The following is a 21,995-nucleotide window of genomic DNA, read 5'->3' as shown; positions in this document are numbered from 1 at the left end:
TGCGCCACTGCCTGGCTAAACTTTTTTCTGTTTTTTTATAGAGATGGGATTTCATCATGCTGGTCAGGTCTCGAGCTCCTGACCTTAAGTGATCCATCTGCCTCTGCCTCTCGAGGTGCTGGGATTACAGGCACAAGCCACTACACCTAGCCAACTTACCACTGTTGATGTGAAGCTAGACCACCTAGCTGTGGTAGTCTGTGTCATGTTTCTCCACTGCGAAGTTACTCTTTTCTCCTTTCCCATGCTTTATTCGTTAGAATGAAATTACTATGTGCAGCCCATACTTGAAGTGGGAAGTTATGCTCCATCTCCTTAAGGGAGCAGTGTCTGCATGTTATTTGGAATTCTACACAGGAAATTTGTCTCCTCCCTATTTATTTATTTGTTTAATCAGTCATTTATATTAGTATGTCCTTATACATACTTATTTTATACTTTGATCATAATTTGATATTACTTTATTTTGTTGCTCAATTTGTTCCTGCTTTGGCATGGGAGCTCTTTCCATTGACTCTTGTGTCCTTCGTCATGGGTTTTGTTTTTGGTTTTTGTTTTCTTGTGTTTTCTTGTTTGTTGGTTTTTTTTTTGAGACGGAGTCTCACTCTATCACCAGGCTGGAGTGCACTGGTGCGATCTCAGCTCACTGCAATCTTCACCTCCTGGGTTCAAGCGATTCTTCTGCCTCAGCTTCCCAAGTAGCTGGGACTATAGGCACGTGCCACCATACCCAGCTAATTTTTGTATTTTTAGTAGAGATGAGGTTTCATCATGTTGACCAGGTTGGTCTTGAACTCCTGAACTCAGGTGATCTGCCTGCTTCAGCCTCCCAAAGTTCTGGGATTACAGGTGTGAGCCACTGCACCCTGCAGGTTTTGTTTTTTGTGTGATTACTTCCTTGCTTTCTGGCACTATAGTATGTTCAAGGCTTATCTGTCGTATTTCCTGCCTGAGTCCTGGAATCAACCATTTTTCTAGGGAGCACTTGCTCCTTTTATTGGAGAATGGTATTAGAAACCAAGATCCATATTAAACTAAATATGAATTCTTATTGATGTTTCCAAGTCTAATTCATTAACACAAGGATCATGCCAGCCTCTCCTTCCCTTATCTGTAGCCTCCTACTTCAACAAAATGTCATATAATTGAAATTATACAGTGCGTACCTAGCCTTTCAGACTAGCTTCTTCCACCATTGGCCATTCATTTACTTAATCCTAGTATACTCCTATAGGAAGCAGCTTTATTAATTACAGTACAGTCCTGTTGTGCAGTTCTTTTTGACTTTATTTTTACATTCTCCACTCATTTCCATAGTTAGGTTAGCACCTTATTTCTCCATTTCTTTCAGTGAGGTTCTTTTCATACATTTGTAATACAGTTAGATTATTTTGTCACATTCTGTATTCCATCTTGGGCTTCCTGAACCTCCTCAATAATTTTTTTTCAATTTACATACCTTAAGATTTCCTCTTTGTGTTGTATAGTTTTATAGGTTTTGACAAATGAATAATGTCATGTGTTCATCATTACAGTATTTTACATAGTTATTTCACTCCCTAAAAAAAAAAAAACACCTGTGCTTCACCTATTCAACCTTCTCCCAAAAACCTGACAACTACTGATCTATTTGCCATCTCTATAGTTTTGACTTTTTCAGAGTGTCATATAATTAAAGCTTTTCATTCAGGCTTCTTTCACATAGCATTGTACGTTTAACATTTATCCAGGTTTTTATGTGTCCGTTAAACCAATGAGTTTGTGGATACTGTACCACAGTATCCATTCACACCTGTTAAAGGTGAATGGCTAAACAAACTGTGGTACATCCATATAATGGAATATTATTTAGTGATAAAAAGGAATCAGCTAATTGCTTATTCACCTGTTAAAGGTGAGTGGCTAAACAAACTGTGATACATCCATATAATGGATGCCAGTTTTTGATGTATGTGCTGCCAGTTTTTGTTGATTTGATTAAAGCCATTATAAACATTTGCATGGAGGTTTTTCTGTGGATGTCAGTTTTCAGATCAGTTGGTTGAAAATACCTAGGAGTACGATGGCTATATCATATGAGACTGTGTTTAGCTTTGAAAAAAACTGTCTTCTAAAGTGCCTATACCATTTTGTATTCTCATCAGCAATGAATGATAATTCCTTTTGCTCAGACCCTTACGAGCAATTGGTATTGTCTGTTTTTGGAATTTCAGCCATTCTAATAGGCATCTAGTGATATCACATTGTTATTTTAATTTGCATTTCTGTAATGACAAATGATTCTGAACATCTTTTCATATGCATATTTGCCATCTGTATATCTTTGGTGAGGCATCTGTTCAGATCTCTTGCCTATTTCTTAATTGGGTTGTTTGTTTTCTTATTGTTGAGTTTTAACAGTTCTTTGTATATTTTGGGTACAAGTTCTTTTTCAGATATGTGTTTTGCAAATCTGTTCTTTCTCACTTGTGACAGAATCCTCTTGTGGCTTGTCCTTTCTCTTAAGAGTAACTTACAGAGCAGAAGTTTTACATTTTAATGAAGTCCAGCTTTCCAGTTTTTTCTTCCATGGATCATGCTTTTGGTATTTTATCTAAAATCTCCTCCCCAAATCCAAGGCCATGTAGAGTTTTCTTTGGTCTTTTCTAGAAATTTTGTAATTTTGCATTTTACATATGGGTATGTGATTCATTTTGAGATGAATTTCTGTGAAAAGTGTAACTTAATTTATGTTTAGTGAATTCATCTTGGCTCTTACTAGTCACACTTCTTTTTCTGAACAATCACAACCCATCTTTTTAATATAATTAATTTTTAAACTCTTATTCAGGATTACATCTGTTGTTGTTTCTACAGTTTTGCAAGAAGTACCATCAGCCCCGTTTTGAAAATTACATTTTGCCATCTGTTTTCTCTTATTCTATGGTTTGTTCTACTCTTAAATCTTAAGCTTATCAAACTATCATAAGAGTAGAATAAGTATACTTTTCTCTGCCATCATAAATAATACATAATCAAACCCAAGTAGCAGACTTCCCTAAGAGGGTACCACCATTCTTAATTGTATGTTTTTAGCATTTTTGATGAGTTGGATGTCATCTTGAGTGTTAGCTTTATTAACATTTTGCATAGGTTGTTAGTACCAAGTGTCTGACACTCATGGTACGTCCTTGGTCCTAAACCTGTTTTCCTTCTTTTGTATGTATTATTTTAAAATCTAAGCTCTGAGACAACTCCCTATTATAGTCACACTGAATTTTTTAGTCACTTGACTTCTATATTGGGTTAATTTGCAGTTGCATAAATTGCATTTTTGTCAGCTTGCCAGTCCATTCTTGCATCTTGAACCCTGCAGTTCTCTTTTTCTCCCCCCAGAACTCTTTTGTTTTCAAAGGAAATTTCTAAAGCTTAAGCTTTTCCATGATACGTATAAATCATTCATGGTTTGTGGGAAATAAGCCCTTATTTTAGTAATAAACTTTGCATTTTAAAGTGAACATGAAAAAATTGTTCTTAGTTTGCTAGAATTAGCATACCTACAATGCAATAATATTTTAGAGGGAGAAGGGATGAGAGGAGAGAGCAAGTGATAACTAATATTGCCCAGATAAATAGACTGAGGTCAGATCTGATTACATGCAGATTATACCCTACTATTTCATAATTAAACATAAGTATTTAATTACATGACCCTAAGTTTTCATGTTTACCAAAAAGGATTTTTAAATACACTCTTTGGTTTCTTCTTTTTTTAATTAAATTTTATTTATTTATTTTGAGACGGAGTTTTGCTCTTAGTGCCCAGGCTGGAGTGCAGTAGTGCAATCTCAGCTCACTGCAACCTCTGCCTTCTGGGTTCAAGCGATTCTCCTGCCTCAGCCTCCCCAGTAGCTGGTATTAGAGGCATGTGTCACTCCTGGCTAATTTTGTATTTGTAGTAGAGACTGTGTTTCTCCATGTTGGTCTCGAACTCCTGACCTCAGATGATCTGCCCGCCTTGGCCTCCCAAAGTGCTGGGATTACAGGCATGAGCCACTGTGCCCTGCCTGGAGGGAGGGAGAGAGAGAAAGAGATAATTTTTTTTTTTTTTTTTTTTTTTTTTGCGATGGAGTCTTTCTCTGTCACCCAGGCTGGAGTACAGTGGTGCAATCTTAGCTTACTGCAACCTCCACCTCCTGGGTTCAGTTGATTCTCCTGCCTTAGCCTCCCAAGTAGCTGAGACTACAGGCGCTTGCCACCACTCCTGGCTTATTATTTGTATTTTTAGTAGAGACAGGGTTTCACCGTGTTGACCAGGCTGGTCTCGAACTCCTGACCTCAGGTGATCCACCTGCCTCAGCCTCCCAAAGTGCTGGGATTACAGGCATGTGCCACGACGCCCGGCCTTAATTGGCTATATTTTATAATGTTACATGGAAAAATCTGTCAGATTTTAGTTAAATCTAACACTCATAATTAAATCTTATTTCATGCAAAAATTAGAGCATTCTGACTGGGTTCATCTATGATATGAAATACTTTCTAATCTTTAAAAGTTAATTCGGTTTCCTGAAAATGTAACATCTTTCTTCAAGAAAGGCCTTAAGAGTTGGGGTCAAGGTTGATTATCCCTAATTGGTCATTTGGAAGTTACCATGAGCAGTAGTCTCAATACTGGCTATAATTAGAATTACCTGGGGAGTTTTTAGATAGACGAGTGCCAGGACCCTACCTCATACCAATTAAATTAGACTCTCTGGGCATGGACCCTGGGTATTAAATACCTTTTAGAAGTTCAAGACAATTGTATAGCCATGGTTAACAACTAGTATTCTAGAGCTTGAAGCATTATGTTTTATTAAACGTCTTAATTTGGATTTTTTTTTTTTTACCAGCAATGCTGAATTGTTTTTAATGTATTTTTTATTGTGGTAAAAAAACACATAAGATAAAGTGTACCATCTTAACTATTTTTATGTTTAGTAATGTCAAATATATTCACATTGTTGTAAACAGATTCCAGAACTTTATGTTGAACCCTAAGATGAAAACTGTACTCATTAAACAACTCCCTTTTTCCCTTCCCCCTTAGCACCTGGTAACCACTATTCAACTTTTTGTTTCTATAACTTTGAGTATTTTAGATACCTTATATAAACAGTATCATACCATATTTGTCTCTGATTTATTTCACTTAGCATAATGTCCTCAAGATTCATCTGTGTTGTAGTGTGTGAAAGGATTTCCTTCCTTTTTAAGGCTGAATAATACTCCATTGTATGTTTATACTACATTTTGTTTATTCATTTATCTATCGTAGTTGGACATCAGATTGCTTCCACCTCTTGGTTATTGTGAGTATTGCTACTGTAAACATAGGAATACAAACACCTCTTCAAGACCCTGCTTTCGGTTTGGGTTTATACCCACAAGTGGAATAGCTAGATCATGTGGTAGCTATATTTTAAAGTTTATGAGGAACTTCTATACTGTTTTCCATAGAGGTTACATCATTTTACAGTCCTAACAGTATTGCACAAAGATTCCAGTTAATCCACATCCTCACCAACACTGGTTTTCTGTTTTTTTTTGTCACCGTCATCGTAATGGTTCTGAGGTGATATCTACAGGTTTTCATTTGCAGTTCTCTGTTGATTTGTGATGTTTCATATGCTTATTGACCATTTGTGTGTTATCTTTTAGAAATATCTGTTCAAGTAAATTAGTCCATATTTGAATTGGATTGTTGAATTACAGGAGTTTTTTAATGTATTCTTGATATTAATCCCTTATCATATGATTTGCAGATATTTTCTCTCATTCCTTTTCACTCTGATAAGTTTTACTCTGTTGATTGTGTCCTTTTACACAAACGTTTTTAAGTGTGATATAGTTTCATTTTTGCTTTTGTTGTCTATGACATGTTTGGTGTCATAGCCAAAAAATCATTGCCAATCCATTGTCATAAAGCTTTTTCTTTATGGTTTCTTCTAGGAGTTCTTTAGTTTTGAATTTTCCATTTAGGTCTTTAATCCATTTTGAGTTAATGTTTACATATGATGCAGGAATAGGATCCAGCTTCATTCCTTTGCATTTAGGTATCTAATTTTTCCAGTCTCTTTGCTGAATAGACTGTTCTTTCCAATCATCTTGGCACCCTTGTCAAAGATCATTTGACCATATATGATAGGGTTTATTTCTGGACTCTTTTCTATTGCATTGGTCCACATGTCTGTCTTTATGCCAGTATCATAGTGTTTGATTACTTGAGCTCTGTAATAAATCTTGAATCAGGAAGTGTGAGACCTTCAACTTTACTGTTCTTTGTCAGTTATTTTGGCTTAAAGATTCTATATGAATTTTAGGATGCATGTTTTTAGTTCTGCAAAAAAATGCCATTGAGATATTCATAGAGATTGTGTTAAGTCTATAGATTACTTTCCCTAGTATGGACATCTTAATATTAAGTCTTATCATCCATGAAAACTGGATGCCTTTCCAGTTATTTATGACTTCCTTTATTTCTTTTAGCAGTGTTCTATAATCTTTAGTCTATAAGTCTCTCATCTCCTCCTTGATTAGCTTTGTTCCTATTTTACTGTTTTTGTTGCAATTGTAAATGGAATTATTTTCTTAATTTCCTTTTTGAATTGTTCATTAATATATAGATTCAACTCATACTTATGTGTGGATTTTTATATCTTCCAACTTTGCCAAATTTGTTTATTAGTTGCAGTAGATTTTTTGTTTTGTTTTTGTTTTTTTGAGATGGAGTTTCACTCTGTTACCAGGCTGGAGTGCAGTGGCGCGATCTTGGCTCACTGAAACCTCTGCCTCCCGGGTTCAAGCGATTCTTCTGCCTCAGCCTCCCGGGTAGCTAAGATTATAGGCGCGTGCCACTGCGCCCAGCTAATTTTTGTATTTTTAGTAGAGACGGGATTTCACCCATGCTGGCCATGATGGTCTCAATCTCTTGACCTCATGAGCCGCCCTCCTTAGCTTCCCAAAGTGCTGGGTTTACAGGTGTGAGCCACCATGCCCAGCTGCAGTGGTTTTTTTAATGTGATGTTTAGGGCTTTCGTACATATAAGATCATGTCATCTGCTAACAGATGATTTTACTTCTTTTCAGTCTTGATGTCTCTTATTTTTCTTGCCTAATTGCTGAATTGTATCTAAGAGAAATACAAATTAAATATTTTTAGAATGGATAAGTGATGCAAATCCATGTAGGCCAGGATGAGAATTTTGGAATTTGCCCTTTGAAAGCAAGGGAAAGCAACTAGAAGGTTTTAAACAGGGAAGACAATCAGCTGTGTGCTTTAAAGTAATACCAGCAGCACCCTGGATCCTAGTGAAGTGAACGAGGTGGTAAGAGTAGATAGAGAAGACTAGCAGGTTATAGGAAATAAGACTATTACCACATTAGTGATTTGGACTGGGGTTGGGTTAGGGGAACAGTGTGGAAGTGCCGATGGAGAAAAGTTAATGGAATTGAGTATTGAGGCATTAGAAGTGACATTATTAAATGATTGATGTCTGGGTGAAAAGGAAGTAGGAGAGGACATTTTTAAGGCAGACTTTTAAGTTTCTGCCTTGAAAACAACTGAATAGATGGAAGTGTGGAGTTGACACACATTGTGGTGTAGAGATTTTGTATGCTGAGTTTGAGATGCTTTTGAAACAGCTGGTAAAAGATGCTGCAAAGGAAATCCTGTGCAAATCTGGGCATGAGAATAGAAACCCAGTAAATGAGTTGACCCCACTTTAGTGGGAATCTAGGACCTAGTGTAACTTGTGGTTCATAGTACACAGTTAATACTTGTGTAATTACCACAGAAAATCAACTCATTTTATACTCAGTTATCTTTAATTTAGAAATTAATAGTTTCTTTTTAATATGAAAGTGACATAGGAAGAAGGCTCTTTTACATTTTTAATTGAATTGGTTAAATATCATTTATTTATATTGCCATGTGAAGTAGCCTTATCTGTGTCATATAGCTCTCTTGATACACCCAAATATAGTAAAGCCTGCTTTTCTGTTGAAGTCTGTGACTATAGAGAAAATATAAAGAGGCAACACATGAGTAAAATTACAAATATTTTATACTTCTGTGGGATGAGAGTGGGAAAAGCAGGCTAGAGAGTGCAATTTGGTATGTCTAGCTACTCAAAGATAAGTCTGAGAAGCATGAAAACAATCTTTGTTGCAATATTGTAACTTTATAAGGAAAACCATCTTAGATTGCAAAGAAATAGAGAAGGATGCAGAGAAGTGGGGGGGGAGGGAAGTAGTGAAGAAGTAGAGGGAGAGAAGTGAGCTGTCAGTAGGACTGAATAGAGTGTAATCCATTTGAATCATGATCTTCAGAATATGTAATTATCTTCCTTTAAAGACTAATGCTACTTCAAAGGTTTTTACTGCTATAAGGTGCCATTCTAATTAGAAGCAGACCCAGTAGTCAAATAGAAAAAACCCTTTTTTTCTTGTCACACACTGTATAAAGTTAGAAATCAGAAGACTCATTATACTCCTAGTTATGTCCTTAACTGGCTTTATGTCCCTAGGAAGTCAGTTGCCTTCTGTGAGCCTCAGTTTACTCATCTCCCAAATGATGGAGCAGACAAAATGGTCTGTAAATTTCCTTCTACTCAAATATTCTATATGTTTTTGAAATACATTTTGCCCTAAGTATGGCAGTGGTTTCCCATCATTAAAAGACAAAAGCCTATGGTTTTGAAATATACAATATTAATATTTTTCTACATTGATCTAATACAGAAATTACACAATTTGTCATTCTAACTTAAATGCTGCTATTTGAGAATGTAGGGCCTATTTGAGATTGAGACCATCAGTTTTGTTAAATACTTACCACGTTTAAATTATTTCTTCACCATGATCTTTTAGAGTCTGTTGATTATGACTTTTTGTGAGAATATTTGAAATAATTCCCTGTATCTCTAGAGTTTCCTTTGGAGAAAATTATTGAATTAGGAAAGTAAAGCACTTTATAGCCAGAATAACTTTATTATAACTTTTTTTTAATCTTATATTTAAAATGTTTTGCTTTGGCAGTGAACTAAACTGTAATTGCAATATAATTGTCCTAGTAGGATCATGCAATATTAAAAAAGAAAAGTAATGCCTTTTATCTCATAAAGACATATAATCAGAGGCACCAGAAATATATGCTTTATTTAATCTGTGCTTATGCTTTATGCCTTTTGATTTAGTCTAATGTAAAGAATAGACGGTAGCAGGTAAAAAGGTCTAGACTTCAAGAAAGGGATTCAATTTGAGATCTTGTATCTATTGCTTATATGTTTATGGTTTTAATACCGAGGAGTCATGATTATAGCATTTTATAGAGTAATCTTTTCATAGTAGAATACAGTTAGATCTAAAAATGAAAGTACTAGAGGGAAACAAAGAATATTTCAGGAAGTAAAGAACATCTCATATTCCATCTTCTAACCTGCAAATTACTTACCAGACTTATCTTTCAGTCTATCACAAGTAGAGAAGATAATGTGTTTTATTCATAGGGCATTTTAAATTTTATACTAAAAGTCCTCTCAAGGTTTCAGACTAGCCATCATCAAATAAATTTTTAAACATGATTTCTATTCTGATAAAGAACACTTAGGGAAGATTTTAAACTTGCACTTTTTAAAATTTAAATTCTTCTTCATAAATACAAAAAATAAAAATTCTTCCAAGCACTAGGAAAGTCAGAGGTTTGAACAAAGTAGAAATGTATTATGCGTAAGTGATTGTTTTGAGTTTATTCATTGATGTTTTGAAAATAACGGCACAAAACCCACAGTATTTTTATCCTTTGGCAAACTTTTCTCCCATCTTATTTATTTTTCTATAGACATTCTTATTCATTCTAAAACATCTAGTTTTAAAAGTTAGATTTCAGCTTTGTAAAATGAAAACTGCACCATCAATATTGAACAAAATATTAGTAGAGTCTCTTCTTCTAGAATGACCCAACAGCTTTTGTTGTTACTCATCATGTAAGGTTGTAATGCCCTAGGATTACAGATTTTAGGGATGCTAAGTGCTGATGTAGAAGAATAACTGCTGTAGGAAAAAAAAATAAGTGTAATTTTAATAACATTCAATAATCATTCTAAATGGTATCTTATGTAAGGGATGAAAGTACTTAATGCAACTTTTAAGAGTTAGCAATATAATCTCTTCTTGCTTATGAGGTCTTTTGTGATAGCCTTACTAGCAATAATAGAAAATGGAGGAAAATATGAAAAAAAGCATTTTAGTTCCTATGTTTAAAATATATTTCTTATAAGTATTTGTATTGCAAATTAATTATTACCAAATGTTAATAATCTATTATGTCTTGTGTTTTAAAGTGAATGAATTTTTAGCTTTTGAGGGTCCCATCTTGTTGGATATGAGAATTAAACATCTAGTCAAAACAAATCAGTTAAGCCAAGCAACTGCTCTAGCAAAGCTGTGTTCTGACCATCCAGAGATTGGTACAAAAGGTAGTTTTAAACAAACGTACCTTGTCTGCCTTTGTACGTCATCACCAAATGAAAAGTTAATCGAAGAGGTGAGTATGTTTTCTTTCATTAATAATTATTTTTTAAAGTTGAGAAATTAATTTTTAATTAGATTAGAAGGTCTTTGATTTTCTTTTCTCTTAGTGAAGAGATCATTGTTGTCAATCTTAGATTTTTGATATGTTCTTGGGTGGTAACACCTTGATTCTAAGCAGCTTTTAGAATTATATGTAAACTGATTGCACCTAATTTCTGTTTTAAATAATATAGATCTTTTAAATGCTTTGGCTAAATCATGGGAAAGTCAGTGGTGGCTTAACAGTTTAGTAGAATATCTATATTTGTCAGCTTTGGGCCTTAACTTCAGTCTTCTCTGACATCAAGATACTTGCAGATCTTTTAAACTGACTAATTTAAGTAACTTTATAGAATTTTTATGACTTATCTCTGGGAATACGTTGAGATAAGTTATATAAATTCTCTATATATAGAATATATATGAACAGATACACTATAATTCCATATAGATTATAATTTTTGAGTACGTATTTATTTGCATATTTAATGTAAAACTTTATTTTCTCTCTGAGACATTCTGTTTTCACTTCTAGTTTGGTATAAAGCATAGTATTCATGTATTTATATGTTTTATGACTACAGAATTCTGAGAGTGGAATCATGACCCAAATGAGAATTTTGCATTTTGGGGGACTAACAATTCCAAAAGGAAGTTGGAGACAGGGTAGTAGGAGAATTAAAAGTTGTTCATCAAGAAACAGGGCATGTATATTTAAAGAATTTAGATAAAACTGTAGTAGATTGGTCATGCATGGTGGCTCACGCCTGTAATCCCAGCACTATGGGAGGCCAAGGCAGGTAGATCATGAGGTCCGGAGTTTAAGACCAGCCTAGCCAACATAGTGAAACCCTGTCTCTAGTAAAAATACAAAAAATTAGCTGGGCATGGTGGCAGATGCCTGTAATCCCAGCTACTTGGGAGGCTGAGGTAGGAGAATTGCTTGAACCTGGTAGGCGGAGGTTACAGTGAGCCACATTGAGCCACTGCTCCAGTTCGGGTGACAGTGCGAGACTCCATCTCAAAAAAAAAAAAAAAAAACACCTCTATTAGATTGGTCAGTGTTCATTGGTCAAGTGTCTTACACCTCTAATATACCTACCGTTTGACTCCAGAACAATAGAGAGAAAGACAAAGGGATTGTAGGAAAAACATAAGGATATGTTAAGGGAAAAGTTGAGATATAAGACAGAGAAGTAAACTAATAGTGCATGCGTGATCCTCTTAGATGGAGAGATATTGTCATCAGTCTCAAAGCAGAGTAGCCTCATACAGAAAGCTGAATGCCACATGAGGTTTGTAATGATGATTGTGTGATGTTTTTTCTTGAGAACAGACAAGTAGGGAGGCAAGTGGTAAGGCTTGGACCAAGAGTAGAAAAAACCTGTTGAGTTTCTTACGTGAGGTCTCTGGGAAGAGTAATGGCAGAGAGTTTCTAGAGTAGAACCATGGTCTGTAGCCTAGGATATTATATCACCATTAGTTTGACTTTGTCTAGTCTATACATTTTTTTCATTACTATTTATTTTATTATAGGTAATTGGCCTTTTCATTGCTATTGTATATGAGAGTAAAATAGAAGGACTGACATTTTCTTATTAGTTGAAAATAACATCTAGATAAGTTAATTTGCAGATGCATAAAATTTCTTGAAATCACCTTTGACATGTGTAGCATTAAAAAAAATCATTAATTATTGTGCTGCTACATCTCAGATATTTTTCAGTGCCACTAAAGCTTTTATTATCAGTTCTATCCCTGTCTTTAAGGTACATCTACGTTCCCTTGCCCTTCCATAGATGTATATTAAGGGTGAATGATGTTTTTCTGTATAAGTATTTAGGGGGTTGGAGGGAGGTGGGCTTTAAAGGTGAATAAGGCATAGGCCCTTATCTATAGGAAGCGTATCTTCTAGTAGGAAATTGACTATCTAAACATAGAGTTGTTGGGTTAGCTTTAAAGTTGAAGACTATGAATTTGTGTCTCAAGTAAAAATCCAGTAAAAAAAAAAAATCCGTATTTATAGCTCTCTCAATAATCCAGTCTTGCAATACTGAGCCTAAGTCCTTCTTGGTTTAATTATCCAGAGTTAAGTAACAGCTGTCCAGCATGCTCTGGGAGATGATCAGGAAAATTCTCTCTGAAGAGCCTGAGTACCTCTAATGTCATAAGGAATTATTTCCCTCCCACTTCTTATGTTAAGCAGGTAGAATTAAAGATTTCATGTTCATAAGCAGGGTTCACTAAGGTCTGTCTCCTCCATCCCAGGAAAAAAAAACTAGATCATACAGTACAGAACAGTACAGATAGATCTAAGTCTACACATACATAGTACTACAGGTACATAGTAACATCACTTTGTTAGAAGTCTCTTGTTACAAAGTAACAACATTACTTTATTAAAAGTCCTTTTTTGCTTAGAGAGCTGATGGCTCTTTTATGTTTCTATTATAAACGCATTAGAAACTTGTTCTTTGCTCCATTTATGGTGAGTGAGTTAAGATTTAGTCCCCCACCCAGAGACATTGCCCTATTTAGAAGGGGTGCACTGTATGCTCTGTCTCTCTCTTGCCCACCCTACTCTTTGTCCACTTCATTGTTGTACGTTACTTGCCTGGTTCTTACAAGTATTTGAGGTTTGGTTTTGTTTATGTGTTCCTTAGAGGATAGTGGGAATAGACTTTTGTTAGGAGTCAGCAGTGGCCTGGATTGGTGGTGATCTTTCTGAGGAAATCTTTGTCCAGGTGAGGCAAGGGATTGACTGTTTCCCAGGACCCTTTGGACCCTTTCAGTGTGATAGAAATAGCAGCTAGTTGGTACCCCATAGGTTGTTTTTTTAAAAAAAGAAAAGAAATAGCAACTAGTCTTGGTAGATGGCAGAATAGGGTTGGGAGAAATGAGTGTTTACCTGGCTTTTCTGGAAGGAATGAACTTTGGCCTGGATTCTTGTATAATAGTAAAAAGTTAGCAGACTTTAGATCCATTATTTCTGTTGGTTTTGTCATTAAAATAAATATAGAAATTTAAAAACTAAAATTTTCTATCTTGTCTCTCTATAACTATCCCATTTCCCCATTTAACACTCCACTAGGTAATTATTATTAAGATTGAAATTTGGTATGTAATCTTTCTGACATTTTTCTATGCACATACGTGCATTTTTAAAACTTAAAACCACATACACACTTCCTGGTTGCCAGTCACTTTTCCCCGTTATTGTGGACATGTTTCCATATCATTCCATGTAGATCAACCTTGTTCTTTCTCATGGCTACATAATTCCATAGTATGGATTTGTAATATCTTTAACCAGATTGGTGGACACTTACATTGTTGCCTTTAACATACCTCCTTGCATCCTTGTGGGAGTATACTGGTAGGGTAGATTTCTGGAAGTGAAATTGCTGAATCAAAGAATCTATACATTTTAAATTGATAGGTTCAAACTATCCTCCAGTAAAGATTATGGCAATTTATGTTTCCAAAAACAATATGTGAAATATCTTCTTTCCTAACACTAGAGATTTTTAGTCTTTTAAACATTTGCTAGCCCAAGAGTTAATTTTGATTAACTCTTGGTCTTACATTTTCTTAGTAATGACAGGTTTAACATTTATTTTCTATATAGAAAGCAGTATTATTTTGATAAGCAAATCAATTTTTTTTTTTAACTCTTGTTTTGTTTTGTTTTGTTGTTTTTCAAACAGTCTTGCTTTGTAGCCCAGACTGGAATGCAGTGACGTGCTCTCAGCTCACGGCAACCTCTGCCTCCTGGGTTCAATTAATTCTACCTCAGTCTCCCAAGTAGCTGGGACTACAGGCGCACACTACCATGCCTGGCTAATTTTTTGTATTTTTGTAGAGACAGGGTTTCACCTTGTTGCCCAAGCTGGTCTTGAACTCCTGAGCTCAGGCAGTCCGCCCACCTCAGCCTCCCAAAGTGCTAAGCATTACACATGTGAGCCACTGCACCCGACTGAAAACTTTTTGAAGTGTGATTATGGCCAATACATTTTAAAAGTACGCTTTGTAAATTCATAAAAAATATTGATAGTGTTCTCTATTTTTTGAATACTTGACATAAAGAGCCATGTTAAAACAGATTATTATTTACATTTTTGAAATAATTGTTAGGCTTTACAAAGGGATTTTATTTGGCACAATGTGTTTTTAACAAACACATCATTCTAATTGGCTTTAAATACTTTATTAAGAGTTGTAAATTTTCTGGTATTTAAATTTTTGCTCATTTGTTTGAAGAAATAGAGAATATAGTCCCTATGTAGATAATATATTGGTAATCTCTGAATTTTGCTGCTTTAGATTCTTAAATAATTCTTGTTCATTGGTGGCCGTGTCTCACTTTTCATAACTTTAATTCGGTAATTTACTAGTTTATATATGATTCCTATGTTCCATTGAATGTCATATTTTTTCAAGACAGCCATCTAGTGGCAAATCAGAGAAATGAAGGATCCCGAGTACACCATAAAAATGGTTTCATTAGTATGCCTATGAAAAATGAAGTTTTCTGTATTACTGAATATAGCAGATGTTTCCATTGGTATGTTGTGTGTATATGAAAAAATACACATAAGCAGTCACGCATTTATATTTTTAAATATTAAGAGTAGGCTGGTCAGGTGCGGTGGCTCACACCGTAATCCCAGCACTTTGGGAGGCTGAGGCAGGTTTATCACCTGAGGTCAGGAGTTCAAGACCAGCCTGGGCAACATAATGAAACCCCGTCTCTACTAAAAATACAAAAATTAGCCAAGCGTGGTGCCTCGTGCCTGTGATCCCAGCTACTCTGGAGGCTGAGGCACAAGAATTGCTTCAACCTGGAGGCAGAGAGGTTGCATTGAGCTAAGATCACACCATTGTACTCCATCCGGCCTAGGTGACAGAGCGAATCTCTGTCAAAAAAAAAAAAAAAAGAGTAAGCTAATGACAGTAATAACATTGGGCAAATAAATTTCTTTTCTTATACATAATATATAAATTTGGTACCATAAGAGCAATCAGCAAGAGTGGCTTAGGTTTGATTGATTTTCTTGAGACAGAGTTTTGCTCTTGTTGCCCAGGCTGGAGTGCAGTGGCACAATCTCAGCTTGCTGCAACCTCCACCTCCCAGGTTCAAGCAATTCTCCTGCCTCAGCCTCCCAGGTAGCTGGGATTACAGGCGCCTGCCACCACACCTGGCTAATTTATGTGTTTTTAGTAGAGTCAGGATTTCACTGTGTTGGTCAGGCTGGTCTTGAACTCCTGACCTCAGGTGATCCACCCCCTTGGCCTCCCAAAGTTCTAGGATTTCAGATGTGAGCCACCATGCCTGGCCTAAGAATGGCTTAGGTTTTAGAAGAACAACAAAAATGGTAAGATTCCAAATAAATCAGACTTTCAAGAAATAAGGATTTTTATTAAACCTGAACAAATAAAAAATCCTTATTTTTCAACGTATGAATATATGGCCTTAGTATGCTTGTGCACGTGGAATTCTGGAAAGAGCACAGACTATGAAGCTAAACTTAGGTCAACATCTTGACTTTGCCACTAAGTGTATAACTTTGAACAAGCAACTTAATCTCTTAGGATTTCTTTCTTTAAAAGAAGTTGTAGCATCTACCAGGCAAGCTGTTTGCAAACAGTGCAGTTTGTCTGCATGAGTTTGACAGGGTAATTGTTTAAAATTAATACAACTTTGATTAAAATATATTGTGATGAAGTGGAAAGAGTTTGGATTTTTTTTTTTTTTTTTTGATACCAAGTCTTGCTCTATTACCCAGGCTGGAGTGCAGTGGTGCAATCTTGGCTCACTGCTGCCACCTTCACCTCCTGTGTTTAACCAGTATCCTCACCTCAGCTTCCCGAGTAGCTGGGACTACAGGCACACACCACCATTTCCAGCTAGTTTTTGTATTTTTTAATAGAGATGGAGTTTCACCATATTGGCCAGGCTAGTCTCGAACTCCTGACCTCAGATGATCACCTGCCTTGGCCTCCCAAAGTGTTGGGGTTACAGGCGTGAGCCACTGCACCCAGCCAGAGCTTGAATCTTTGATGTCAGCCAGACATGATTTGATTTGTGGCTTGACCACTTACCTAGCACATTCATCATACAGATGGTCCCCCAGTTTATGATGATTTAACTTACTATTTTTCAGCTCTATAATGGTGTGAAAGTAATCCACACTCAGTAGGTTTCTGGACATAGGATGGGGTTACTCCTAGATAAACTTAACTCTGAATTGAAAATATCTTAAGTCAAAATACACTTTCAACTTACATTGTTTTCAACTTAGGATGGGTTTATTGGGATGTAGCCCCATCAGAAGTCACAGAGCATCTGTATATAAAATGTTAGTGATAATACCGTAACCTAGTGGAAAAATTATGACTAAATAATAATATATATAAAATGTCTGAAATGTGTTTACTATATCGTAGATGTTTTTAAATCTTTATGAATATATATCCTTAAGTCCTTTTTTTATTTGCTTAAATGAAGTTGCTTATAAAGATTTTTTTAAAAAGAGGCAGACAGAGGAGCATTGGAAAGAACACTGTACCAGGTAGTACATGACTAGGTTTTAGTTTTAACTCTTCCACTAACTTCATAATTACTTTAGGAAATCGTTTATGTTGAACACATGATGTTTTTTTTTCCCCTTATCCTAATGTTTTCTAAGAAGGCCCAATTTAATATGTAGAATAGAACCTGTGAATCTATTGCCCCTCAGCATTTATCTTCATTATTAAAGTTTGACCTCAAGAGTACCCCCATTCCCCATTTACATATATGTTGAATCCTAGACACATTACATTTTACATATATGCACACTTTTGCTTACTCAATGTTTTATGAAAGAGAAAATCAACTAGGAGAGGCATAGTCCCCTCTGTGGTTCATGAGTGCTAATGGCCTGTGTTTTGTCTTCAGTTCTTTTTGCTATCTGTCAGTTGTACCATGTTGGAATTAATCTTGCTATTCTGTGGAACACTGGTAATTTGTGATTGCTGTTTGTCACATCCCTTGTCTTATAGCAGATGCTTATAGCAATCACAGGTAAAGTCTGTTCGTTTTATATAGTACATCATTATAATGAGGTAATAAAATTTTAATTTAAAAAAATAAATTATAGATTTAAGTGCATCATTAAATGAAGCAAGTTGCCTTCGTCTAGGTTATACGTGCACATGCATGACTGTTGGCAAGCTTTGAGATGGAGTAAATTTATATGAAAAGAAAAATAGTGGAGATTTATAGAAAATTGAGGTGAGCTTACTTTAAAAGTGGTACAGTTACATAAAATGCTTTGTATTATATTTTTTCCCTCATGAATAGTTTATTAGTCTGTATCCATTGTACCTCTCTGTGTGTCTCTGTTGATTCTAATGCTTATTTAAATCAGTGTATAAAAGGGGGAAAATAAAAGTACTACACTTTTATTATTATTATTATCAGATTTTAGTTAATGGGTAGAGAGTGCTTATAGTTATCAGTTAGTTACATATAAATGCTTGTAAATTCTTAAATAGTTGGTTATCTGGTTTTTTTAATATTCTCAGAATTACTATTTAAATTTCTACTGGCTATAAAGAAACGTGTTTTTTTTAAAACTGCATCCAGTCTCTGTCCCAATAATGATCAATTATGACTGACTCGATAGTGTTATGAATTAATGATATTTTATTCATGAAAATGATCTGTAAATATCTAATAAAAAACTAAAGGTATATTGCTATATATCCTAATATAAAACCATTTTGTAGCATATTTCTATTGGCTTTTTCTTTAGATTTCAGAAGTTGATTGCAAAGATGCACTGGAAATGATCTGTAACTTAGAATCTGAGGGTGATGAAAAAAGTGCTCTTGTCTTATGTACTGCGTTTTTGTCACGTCAGCTCCAACAAGGAGATATGTACTGCGCTTGGTGAGTTGATTTTCTTTATTAAAGAAATATTTGTTAAATAAGAATACAAAACAGGCTGCAAGAATTTATATAGCTTAGGAACATATTTTAATGTCTTTTTAAGACAAAAGGCTTATATTCAGATATTACATGTTGTGTGCAAACTGATTATCAAGTAGTTATAACTTTAAAAACTTTTTGTATTAAAGGCCACACAATTCCGTAGCGTGCATAGCAGTAATTGTCTTTGGTCAGGAAATTTTTAAGTGAAAGAAAGATTTGTTTTGTCTAATGCCACCGTAATATTTTTTTTATTTATGTAAGCAACCCACTTTTTTTGTATGGTACATTTTCAAGTGGGCAGAGCATGTTATATATAATCCTTTGGGAGGCTACAGGAAACAGAAATGTTGGTTTCAGTTAATGCAAACACTTAAGATCAGCTGCCTTAAATTAGCTTTAGCTAACACTGAATTTATCTGGTCAGTCAACAGCACTGTTAGTCTTCAGCGCTGCATTGATATTATGGGAACACATAAGAAAATTTGGTTATTATAGAATTCCAACATTTAAAAATATTTACCAAATGACAGCATACAAATGAATAATAGAACAGGCGAGATAAATCAATGGTTGTGTAATCAAAAAAGATTGAAGCTTATAAAGGATTTCTGAGCATTGAGCTTTGTTACGAAGGAAAAATAGTATATGCAATACAGAGAGGATTGATGTGAAAGGCAGAAAGATTCTGAAGGGAGAATAAACAAGGTGTTTTTATCGAGGACAAGTATATAATAGGTTTTCTAGTTAAAATAGCATGAAAATCAGTGTTGACTAAGAAATTAATGTGTTACATTGTTTTTTTACAAAGTCATCAAAATCTGAGTTTCATAAACTTGAATAGAAGGGCAACATAGATGTTTATGTTCAAGAAACACTGTTTAAGATAAGCAGCTGTGAGTTGATTCATGACTCAATAGTGAGGGCAGAGTTAGACAAGGAAGTAGCAGTACAGAGTTGAGACAGAAAATCAACTGGAAAGCCAGTAAATAGTTCAGCTGGAAAGTTATAAAGGCTATTTACTTTATTGACATGGGATCAAGTGAAACAAATGTGGAAGAAAGCAGTTATTCAGGATGGTACAAAGCAGAGGCTGATAGAGTCAGGAATAATGATGCCTTAAATTAGAAAGATGGTGAACTGGGAAGAACGGCAATCACCTTTTTTCATGCATTAAGCTTCAAAGTGGAGAATCTTATATAAAGAACTAGAGAGGTGAATGTGGTCAAGACTGAAGAAACAGATTTTAAAGTCCTCAATATAGAAGTTAAAATCCAGTAAATGAGCAAGTTATTCAAGTAGGTAATGAAAAGGACATAGTTGCTAGGAGTGGAAACTGAAGAAATACTAATAGGAAAGGACTGTATGAAGAATACTTGGTGGAAAAATTTGAAGCAAGGAAGATTTTTGTGGAAGTTATTCATGGAACACAAGAGAAATAGGATGGTAAGTAAAAGGAAAATTAACTTCAGTAGGATTACTTTTTATGAAATATACATTGTTACTGCATCTTGAAATTTTTTTTCAGAGTTGATTTCATTGTTTCATTACTGTGGCACAGATTAGTTTCTTCTTTTTTTTTTTGTCATTGTTTCTTACATTCATCTAATTTAAATTTGTTAGAAGATAAAAGAAATGCTTTTTAAAAATCATTATGTCATTGATATGCTTTATATGTATGTATGTACACACACACACATCTTGAGCTTTCTTATTACATAAAGTTCACATGTGGCTCAAAGCTATCGTTTGTATAACTTGTTTCAATGTTAGATGCCGGCCAGGTGCTTTGGCTCACTCCTGTAATCCCAGCACTTTGGGAGGCCAAGATCACCTGAGGTCAGGAGTTTGAGACCAGCCTGGCCAACATGGTGAAATGCCATCTTTACTAAAAAATACAAAAATTAGCCAGGCATGGTGTGGAGCACCTGTAATCCCAGCTACTCGGGAGGCTGAGGCATGAGAATCGCTTGAACTCTGGAGGCAGAGGTTGCAGTGAGCTAAGAACACACCACTGCACTCCAGTCTGGGCAACAAAGTGAGACTCTGTCTCAGAAAAAATAAAAGGTGTTAGATGCTTTCCTAGTAAAAGGTGGTGCTTCTCTGTCTGGGACTGAAAAATATTAATAAAATGATAAATCATATCCTGGTTTTATTTGGTATTTAGAAAATTGGAATCTGTTTTCTTGCATTTAAACTTAGGTGCGCACATAGGATTGGAATATAAAACCAGTTTTAATTTCAGATGTAATGACTGGACTGATATGGTCCATTATTATTACATTACTGCTCCAACTTTTCTTATTATAACTTTTTTTTTTTTAAAGGGAACTTACTCTCTTTTGGAGTAAATTACAACAAAGAGTAGAACCATCTATACAAGTGTACCTTGAGAGGTGTCGTCAACTTTCTTTGTTAACGAAAACAGTGTATCACATTTTCTTCCTGATTAAAGTTATTAATTCAGAGGTAAGAACAATCAAAGTATTTTTAAGGTTAAAATATATACATTATCTTTAATAAAAGACTATAACTTTTATTTTTTTGGCACCCTTTCCAGTGATTTTTAAAACTTTTCATTATGTCCTTTGAACATTTTCTTGTTAGTCCTTTAAGACATTTGACACAGAAAAACTGAAAAATGCAGTTGAGATCCAGGGTCTTGCTGTTACTTAGCCAGAAGAAAAGTAATATATGTAATACTTAAATTATATCATTCTTCTGTTTTGGTGCTAGGGATTATACTACTTTGATAATCTGGCTATAGGAATTTAAAAAGTATGAAGAAGAATATAGCGATAGGTTCCTTTGCTAGCAGAAGGGACAATTACATTATCTAAAATTCTACAAACAGCCATAAATACTTGATAAAATAAAACAAACTTTTTTTTTTTAGTGTATAGCAGCTGACATTACAGGAGTAGTTGGGCTCAACAAAAGGAAAAACTTAAAACAGCAGAAAGCCTGAACTAATGCTGAGCCTCATCTAGCCTGGTTGGGATTGCTTAGTTACTGCTACTTGGTAAGGATTAACTAAGCAATCTCTACCCTACCTGGGAGTAAGATCTTGGGCCGGAGATAAGATCTGGGGCTCGGCCGGGCCAGGCCAGCCAGACATAGTAGCTCACACCTGTATTCCCAGTACTTTGAGAGGCCAAGGTGGGCAGATCACTTGAGATCAGAAGTTTGAGATCAGCCTGGCCAATATGGTGAAACCCCGTCTCTACAAAAGTAAATACAAAAATTAGCCAGACTTGGTGGTGCCTGCCTATAGTCCCTGCTGAGGTGAGAGGATGGCTTGAGCCAAGGGGTAGAGGTTGCAGTGAGCCAAGATTGCATCACTGCATTCTAGTCTGGGTGACAGAGCAAGACCCTGTCTCAAAAACAAAGCAGACCTGGCGTGGTGGGTCACATCTGTAATCCCAGC

At 35.3% G+C, this 21,995-nt stretch overlaps 1 protein-coding gene across 2 annotated transcripts in view; it reads left to right on the top strand.

The window, feature by feature from the left end:
- Nucleotides 1-21,995, top strand: part of ZNF292 (zinc finger protein 292) — a 111,329-nt gene that overhangs the window by 72,627 nt on the left and 16,707 nt on the right. The window contains exons 5-7 of one of the 2 annotated variants that reach the window (XM_012444243.2): nt 10,365-10,567; nt 18,393-18,529; nt 20,896-21,037. In XM_012444243.2, the coding sequence (XP_012299666.2) occupies nt 10,365-10,567; nt 18,393-18,529; nt 20,896-21,037 (482 nt within the window). Of the gene's footprint in view, nt 1-10,364; nt 10,568-17,851; nt 17,870-18,392; nt 18,530-20,895; nt 21,038-21,995 lie in introns of those variants that run through there. The other variant, XM_012444245.3, reaches the window with a different exon arrangement.

Source organism: Aotus nancymaae, unplaced genomic scaffold, assembly GCF_030222135.1.
Source record: "Aotus nancymaae isolate 86718 unplaced genomic scaffold, 86718_ANA_hifiasm-v0.15.2.pri h1tg000040l, whole genome shotgun sequence".
NCBI lineage: Eukaryota > Metazoa > Chordata > Mammalia > Primates > Aotidae > Aotus > Aotus nancymaae.
This window is presented reverse-complemented; position numbering and strand designations above follow the sequence as displayed.